Source organism: Micropterus dolomieu, linkage group LG15 (assembly GCF_021292245.1).
Source record: "Micropterus dolomieu isolate WLL.071019.BEF.003 ecotype Adirondacks linkage group LG15, ASM2129224v1, whole genome shotgun sequence".
NCBI classification, from domain to species: Eukaryota; Metazoa; Chordata; class Actinopteri; order Centrarchiformes; family Centrarchidae; genus Micropterus; species Micropterus dolomieu.
The window spans coordinates 1,118,838-1,128,056 of record NC_060164.1 but is presented as its reverse complement, the minus strand read 5'-3'; the positions used below and the strand labels follow the sequence as shown (position 1 = coordinate 1,128,056).

General features: G+C 41.7%; 1 protein-coding gene across 2 annotated transcripts in view; it reads right to left on the bottom strand.

Annotated features, from left to right (window-relative positions):
• Positions 1–3,910: 3,910 nt before the first annotated feature.
• Positions 3,911–9,219, bottom strand: part of vps8 (VPS8 subunit of CORVET complex) — a 42,677-nt gene continuing 37,368 nt past the window's right edge. For both annotated transcript variants that reach the window (XM_046070228.1, XM_046070229.1), the window contains exons 37-39: positions 6,385–6,438; positions 5,332–5,412; positions 3,911–4,645 (exon numbers count right to left, since the gene is read on the bottom strand). In XM_046070228.1, coding sequence (XP_045926184.1) covers positions 4,520–4,645; positions 5,332–5,412; positions 6,385–6,438 — 261 coding nt within the window. In that variant the 3' untranslated portion in view covers positions 3,911–4,519. The remainder of the gene's footprint in view (positions 4,646–5,331; positions 5,413–6,384; positions 6,439–9,219) is intronic.

The window sequence follows — 9,219 nt, the reverse complement described above, 5'->3', positions numbered from 1 at the left end:
GGTCAGAATGCGCAGGCAGGTAGGCTGGCCGGCCACTCATTTCATTCGGACTTAATGAAATGGTGCTTATTACAGTCCGGTGACAGCCACAGATACTGGATTTTGAACATTTGATTTATTGATTGCTGTCAGGAAGTAAGGAGAACTTCCACAAACATAAGAAAAATGCTTCTGAAATAAATTGCCTGCAGATGAGACATCATTTGCTTCAAGGCTTTAACCTTGGGGGAAGAAAATATATATATTTAAAAAAATAAATCACTTGAGTTTCTGCCTCTAAGTGGTAAATGTAAGACCTTTTTTATGAGTCTTGAGATGGAAATGATTTTCTAAACACACGCTGCTTCTGCTTTCAAATGATGAACTTGAAGGTACAGAGCGCCTTTAATGGTTTTCAGGAAATGCCACTTTTGTGTTGTGCTGTGAAATCTGGGAGTGTGTCTTGTTAAAGGATAACCTTCTCTCCTGTGCATTAGAGGAAAAGTGTGTAGCCGACGGTGTCAGGGGAATGTGTGTGTGTGTGTGTGTGACTGTGCTCTGATAGCGTGTCAGAGTGAATTAGCCTCCGCGTGGTGTCCGCCTGGCACACACCACTGCCTGCCCTCTGCCCACCACCCCGCATATGTGCCCAAGATTAGAATTAATAACCAGCTCTGCCAATCATGCTTTAATCACAATAACTCTGCATTTAGGGGGCACAGGGAGGTCACAGGCATCTGGGCCTCAGGATGGCCAATCTGGAACAGCTAATAAGGTGAGTTTGCATGAGTGTCTGTGTCCCTGGTGGACTCATTTTCAGCGTTGGTGGTGGCAGCTGCTCAGGTGAGCCACAGAGACTGACAGGAGGAGTATGTATGTGCACCTATGTGTGTTTGTGTGCTTGTATACTGAAGCTGTGAAGTCTTAATGGACACCATAAATGAGTGTTGTAATTGTGTGTGCACAGAATGGATTATGAAAGAGATGCTCGGTGTACAGCGCACAGCACATAAAGAATGTTTGTATGATGCTTTGGCAATATTGTTGTTACACATTCATGCCAATAAAGCTAATTTGAATTTAATTTAATACACTTAAGAAACTCAGAACTAGCGGTGAACAGTATTTTTTGAATTTTAGGACTAAATCATATAGCATGGTTTTGGTAAAGTGATCATCATCCAATATATACCGTACACATCAGATCTCGATTAACTAAATGGTTCAAAGTTCAAATCTTTACTGTACATGATGAGAACGAAATGACTGGCTGGGCTGGATTCAAAAATCACGCTGAAAATGAAAGTAAAAGAATTAAAATCACAGGCTGATCCAACTTGCGTGACTTTCATCACTGCAACTCATAATGTGAGTCAGTAGTGTGTTTGGCCCCCACGTGCCTGTATGCAATCCCGACGGCGGATGGTGTTCTGGGGAATCTCCTCCCAGATCTGGAGCAGGGCATCAGTGAGCTTCTGGACAGCTTGTCGTACTATTTGGCGGCATCGGATGCACCGATAAATAACGTCCCAGTGGTTCTCAGTTGGATTCAATCATAGACATCAATGCATCAATGCCTTCGTCATTTTTGGCCACATGAGGCTGGTCGTTGTCCCGCTCCAGGAGGAACCCGGGGCCCACTGCACCAGCATAAGGTCTGACAATGACTGATGATATCATCCCGGAACCTAATATCAGTCAGGGTACTGTTGGCTAGCACGTGGAGGTCTCTGAGAGCCATGACCAAACCGGTCGTACTGGATGATGTTGCAGGCAGCAGAACGTTCACCATGGCGTCTCCAGACTCTTACAGATCTGTCACATGTGCTCAGTGTGAACATGCTCATCTGTGCATCACATCTGTGAAGAGAACAGGGCGCCAATGGCTGACCTGCCAATTCTGGTGCTCTCTGGTGAATTCTAATCAAGCTGCACGGTGCTGGGCTGTGAGAACAGATCCCACTAGAGGATGTCAGGCCCTCATGGAGTTTGATTCTGACAGTTTGGTCTGAAACATGCACACCAGTAGCCCGCTGGAGGTCACTTTGTAGGGCTCTGGCAGTGCTCCTCCTGTTCCTCCTCGCACAAAGGAGCAGATACTGGTCCTGATGCTGGGTTGATGCCCTTCGATGACCCTGTCCAGCTCTCCTCATGTAACGGTCTAGCACCTGTTTGGTATAACTGTTCAGTCATACACGACATGCCTACAAAATCCCTGACTTTGTGCAAGTGTACCTAAAAGAGTTTAAGCTGTTACACCAAATATTGATTTGATTTAGATTTAGATTTTTCTTCTGTTCATTGATATTACTGTTTCTTAATTCATACAACATGTCTGTTTTTTTTGAAAGCATTCTTACTGTACCCCCTTTTTCTATACCTTCTAAAACTAGATAGTGTGCTTGTTTACTGCTGCAAGTTTATTCTTGTTTTAATTTTCCCTTTAATGTAAAACCTTGGCTTGTTTTGCTGGTTGTGTTTCTCAAACTGTTTTATGTGTTGGATTAACTGGGACAACTAATATTCTTGTTTATTTGTTTTTTTTACAGACACTGATGGTCTCCAAAAGATTACTTTTCCTCTAGCACCATCAGACTGTCAAATTGTTAATTTGTCCAAATACCAAATGATAAACATGGTAAACCTTCTACCTGCTAAACATTAGTATGGTAGCATTTTCATTGTATGTTAGCATGCTGACCTTTCAGCTCAGAGTGCAGCCTCACAGAGCATGGCTGTAGACTGGTATTGCCCTACTATTATAACAAAACTACAAAACTGTTTTGTTCTCTTTTTTGTACAAGCATAGCATACAGCACAATCACAACATTTAAATCCTCAGCCATGGAAAACACAGACACTCCATCACCCGCTTCCTCGGTTCTTTCTCTCTCCTGTAGTGCTAGGTTGTGGCAATATTGCAGTGGCCACGTTCCACTGCTTCTTTAATACGCCAACACATCCTCTAATTGAAATCAAAACAACACGCCAGGCCCTCAGGGACTGACAGCAGTGTCCAGGCAGGTTTCACAAATGATGAGTGATGCTTGACAAATGAACACTGGATTTGTTATATAAATTAGCCTTTTCTGTTGCAGAAATGTAATGAAGGAAAGGTGGAGACAGGAAAGCAGGAAGAACACAGTTCTAAGTATGGGATAGGCAAACACTGTACTGACCTAAATTCCAAATTATATTTAATATTATCCAAAATTCCAAAGATTCTCATTCAGCAGTATCTAGACATGCAGGTTATTATCATTTAAATATTATTATTTTGGTTTTACTAAACTGGGATTTGAGATTTCTGCCTCCACCTCAATATAATAAAGGTGAATGTGTCAGAGGTGAACTGCTAAGAGGGAGATAGTTCCTGTTTCAGAATATTGTTTATTATAACATATATAAGGGACCCTTATATGTGGAGTTTGCATGTTCTCCCCGTGTCTGCGTGGGTTCTCTCCGGGTGCTCCGGCTACGATGGACTGGCGACCTGTCCGGTGTACCCCACCTTTCGCCCAAAGTCAGCTGGGATTGGCTCCAGCCCCCCCGCGATCCTGTATGCAGGATAAGCGGTTGACGGACGGATGGATATTTGAAGACAGGTTCTTTTCCTGAATATGTTGTTGTTAATGTGTGCTGCAGTCTTCTTTTATGCATTAGCAGTAGTAGTAGCAGTTTTCACCACCAGGAAGCGCCTGGGAGTGAAGAACTATTCCTCCACTCTATTGTTATCGTGGTCACGTAGTTGTAGCAACAAGATGTATTAGGCAGCAGACAGACTTGCAGGCAGATTTTGTTAGTTTGTATGCCGCTTTGTTCTGTGAAGTGTGTAAATAAAAAACCCTACAAGTTTTCAAAGTTCCCGCCTGTGTCTCTGGCTGCAACCATAGACTGTATAAAGGCTGCAACACATACAATGAAGCAATCATTTGATCTGATTGGCTGGTTTTATTTTTATTTATTAAAGTGCGATGTTCTTGAGATGTTCAATTCAGTCAACAAAGGACATTTATTACTTTCAATTAGAAGCTAGCAAGCCCATTTGTGATAGCATCAAGCTATAATTTTTCACATTAAAGTAATGATCAGTGTTTTGATATCAATGTGCTGAACTAACAAAGTATCTTATGTCCTTTTACTGTTTGTAGAAAAAAAATTCAGTAGCATTTCCTTTTCCAAAATAAATGTTTCAGCTGTCTCTGCAGTTATGTTAGGATCCACCACAGCACCAACATGCAAACCAAAGCAAGATGGTTCAGCCAGCTGTGGTACATAAACAACAAATGACATTAAAGCTACTGAGTAGAATTACTAGAGTGACTCCATTTTATCAATATTGAACTGTTTTAAAAGAAGTTGTACATCAGATGTCTCACAACAACAAATAAACAGCAGAAAACTCCAATCCAAACTGATGGATGGTGGTTTGGGGAATGCAGGGAATCACAAGAAAGCAAAATGTCCTGACTTTAACCTGTCCCACTTCACTAAAGTCTGGACAAATGAAGGAAAACTCTGTCCTCAACCAGTCATGGTGCTACTCTTCCAACAGAGGTGGAGGAGAGAGTTTAAGCTGGAAACTCTCTGTTCCTGGTTGGGCTGACATTAGAAGTCCTGTCTTCTCATTACTATGGCAGTGGGAGAGCTCTGAAAGGATGGACAACTAGAAGAAAGAGAAACAACAGAACAATTAGAAAACACACACACACGTGCGCAAGGTATCTGTGCATTTTTTGACTCTTATGCTTTCCTCTCTTTTTAGATTTATATATATATTTATATTATTACTTTATGAGTGTCGGGTCACTGATACTTCAGTTTACTGTGGCAAACTGCATATGTTAAGAGTGTATTTAATCGAATTATGAAATTTTCCAGTATTAAGCTCCGGACTTTGAATGTACGGGGCATTTATCACTCAGTAAAGAGAAGGAAGATCCTCGCCTCTCTCAAGAAGGAAGGGGTGGAAATTGCACACCTGCAGGAAACCTATCTGAGGGATCAAGAACATCATAGTCTAACTCAAGTTGTGCTCCACGCCATCTTGGTTCCTAACTTTTTGTTTAAGCAGTTGCCTGCGGTTAGTTGTGTAGGTGTTCCAATAGCAGCTGGTTGTGATGGCCACTGCTTGGACCTCATTAATGTACAATAGTATTTAAATATTGGCAAACCCCTTCTTAGGACTGTTTTCACATTTTGGTTAATAAGTCCATTTCCTGTACATGACACACTCAAAGAGACGGTGTAAATGTGTGTATATATACTGTATGTGTGTTGAAAAAATTTAAGCTTTTTCTGTTTGTGTTGTCAAGTAATGCTAAAATGGTTCTTCAGCTGCCACATCCATACCCTGGATGGTCCTCGGTATAGACAGCGTAGCTGATCCCAGGACTGTTCCTGCTGAAGGTCCAACGTTGCCTCAACAAACAGCTAGGCCACATAAGAACCAGGAGAAATGTAGTCAAAACATAAATATGAGCTGTAATTTGTTTCATACAAACTAATGCAGTTTGAGAGCAGCTGTAATACAAGCAGCAGAAAATGATTTACAGATGGATAAAGTAGATGTGTTCATTTTTCTCATCGCAACCATATTATTTGTATTTCCTGCTTAATGTTCCAAAGTGTTTAATTTTAAACAAAGAAGCATGGGATTTATGATCAGAAGCAACACGGACATTGGTGGGAACAAGGTCATCTAGGTGTGCTAAACCTCAGAAATTTGGTGATGAGCTTTCATTCCCATTTTTTTATGTGTGTCCAGAAGAAGTCCACTATAACATGTAGAAGGGTATTGTGAGCGAGGGACAGAAAGTCTGTCAGCGTACGATCAGGTGACTAGTTCATATCCAATCAGGAATACCCTTTCCCCTTAGGAGGAGCATGCTGTGAGGTTAAAATGTTGATGCCAGGAGAAATGTTGTTGTCTGAAATAATGAATTCACACCCTTCAAATTTCAGATTTGTAAATACTTCTCTGCAATCCAAGTACTTTTGTTCTTTTGTCTCAGTTGGTTCCTGCGAGCCTGGTTATTTATTAAAGTTACTAATGGCTGATCAAAGAAGAAGAGACACCACTACCCATATCTTTAACACCTCATGCTTGGTGGAGAGCAAAATCTGAAATACAGTGCAGCTGTACTGTACAGTTGCTGGCAATGTTTTATTTTTGTAAATGAGTCAAATTAATGTTAAGGATTACAAATTGGGTCCTATTGGAATATGACACTGGTACAAAAGATGTACTGTTTTTAGTATTTCAAAATGATTACTTCCAGGCTGTAATAAACTGGAATCATCTGCAAAAATCTGGCATATGTCAGCATAATAATCACCAGCTGTCTTGACTGTGGTGTAATATGTAGATGTAAAAAGGCTTTCTGGGATCCGACAAAACCTTACCTTCTTCCCGTTAGCCTCTGCTCCTGCATCATGATGCACTGATGTAACACGAGTCTGAGACAGAGAGAGCAGGAGACGGCTGTGTCAGGATTGTTAACTACTGAAAGACATTCTCTGGGCTTTAATTAAAAGTAGTATTGTAACACCGGTAGTTACACAATCCAGGCCCTTTACAGCTGCTGTAGCCTTAGGTCCCTTAATGTAACCACACTTAATGCCCCCTCATGGGAAAGCCTGCAACATGCAGGTTAACTATGAGACTAAGCTCCCAACTTCAATGGCACAATGACTAGAGCTAGGCACTAAGTCTTGTGGAAACAAACGGAGGGAATCTTCAGCTGCTTCTCATTCACACACTCACACACCGATGGCAGTGAGCTCACATGCAAGGTTCCGGCCTGACCACTGGGTGTCAGTGGGTGCATCTCATCCGCTCCGGCTTTTTAGTACAGGCCTCTGTTATCATTCCTACATTTTTCTTTCTTTCATATCCTCCATGATCCATCCTTTGCTCCCCTTCTCTGGGATTACCTTTGTGCTCGTCCCCTCCTTTCCATTCATTCACAATGGATTCATTCATCCATTAATGTGGTGTCGGGAACAATGATTGATGATGAAAAATGATTTCCTGACTGGGAAAACGTGAACGTGAGATCGGGAGAACAACTTGGAAAGTCGTTGACATCATGCACGTAGAAACATGGCAGACAGCATGGCTGATGGCTAGAAACATTTGATTACTGGTGCGAAATCACGTACTGCATTTTAATAAAAATATACATAAGGTTTCATTTGTAATATGGTATTACTGTGCTTTCAGACTAAACACGAATTGAGGGTTAGGGGCGGCGCGATTACATACAATGTGAATGCAAAGACGTGGAGATGCGCGATTGTGTTGTGGAAGTGGCGCTGCCGGTGACGCGAAGTGATTCGCTCGAATTGAATATTTTGAAAGTTGCATGACGCTGTGTCGCAACAGCCTGTCAGTGTTGAGATTATCCAGACTTCAGAGCGTTGTTTGGAGAGGACCAGGCAGAGAGGAGGAGTAATTCTCCGCTGGCCGACAGTCGGACTAGATTATGCTCTGACAACTACGCTGTTTACCCACGGGAGGAGCTCAGAGTTAACTGCTATTCATTATTTTTTGTTATTAAAATGCTGATTTATCTTCACTCACACTTCTCAGCAGCAAGCTACCGTGTGATTCCAGTTTCAAGGATGTGGATTGAGACCCAGTGTTCTGACGTTATATGCTGCCTTGTCGAAAAATGCTACCGTAGCGCAAATCGACAGCAGAGTCTATTGAGTCGCTCTGCCCTATAGAAAATTGCTACCTTATGTGTTCCCTTTTCCAATCCCATGAAGTTATAACTCTCACAGTATTATGACATCTTCTGTTTTTTATTATATTATAACATCATTTCAGGGGTAGTGTATTCTAACTAACATCCCCTATGAAATAATGCTCCCACCACAGAATCATTTTATATTGCACCACTACTCACTCCATGTGTACTGTACGGAGATAGGGAGCATGTTGAAATACTATAGTATGCCATCTTTATTTAAGATATCAGTGGTAGCGTAATCTGAATCTTTTTTCTTTTTGATATTACTGACAGATATTGACTGATCAGCCACTTTCTCAACGGCATTCCAAACTGCACGGGTGCACAGATTTATGGGCGTGGAAACAGACACGCGTGTGGGTCATACGCATGCGCAGAACCGCTAAGTTGCACATCTCGATAGGTAGCGTAAATCGACAGAACACCGGGACTTTTTTATCATCAGGCTGCAGCCTGCAGCTCTCTGTCGGCTCCTACATACACACCCCCACAGCGGCAGCAGAGAGAGCTGCTCCGTCGCGGGGCAAACAGCGAAGTTAAGTTAGCTCCAAATTACTCGAGTTGCCGACAGCTACGCTCGTTACTGTAAGTACATGCAATAAAACCTTTGCGAGTAAAAAGACAATACTTTTTCAATACACCTGTCTGTAAGGTAAACCTGTAGAAAGGGTTCATTTAAATTGCTCAGCTGTTAAAAACTCAGCTGCTGGCTGAGACAAACCAGCCGCTCCTCCTCCTACCAGGTAACGTTACCTGCAGCCAGTGAATAACAGCAGAGAGGAGGAGTCGGAGGAGGAGGGACCAGACTGATGTCTGGTTTTATTCTTTCCAAATGTCACTCACTGTTGGGACGTCAGATATTGACTTTATATATAGTGACTTTGCTGTTGTAAAAACAACATTTAGCTATTTAAAATATTAAAGTCCAATCCTATAATTAATGAAGAAACAACCAGGCAGTTAATATGCACACTTCAATATTTGTTTACTTATGCAAGTGATGTGTCATCTCAATATATCCCAGTGTATATCCCAGGATCACAAAGCTTGTTCAATCATGTTTTTATCAACTTAGAAATATAGCAAAAATTCGATCTATGTTAACTTTTAAGGACAACGAGACCATTTTACACGCCTTCATCTCATCACGCCTGGATTATTGCAACAGCCTTTTCACCTGTTTAACCCAAAAATCTATTGATCGACTCCAGACTGTCCAGAACTCAGCTGCCAGGCTTTTAACCAGAAAAAAGAAATATGACCACATCACCCCTATTTTAGCTTCATTACACTGGCTCCCAGTGTGTTTTAGAATTGACTTCTATTAAATTCTATTGATCACTTTTAAAGCTCTTCATGGCCTCTCGCCTTGTTATATTTCTGAACTTTTAGTCCCATATACACCAGCACGTACCTTGAGATCCTCGGGCAGAGGTCTGTTGTCTGTTCCAGAGTCTCGACTGAAAACTAAAGGGGACAGAGC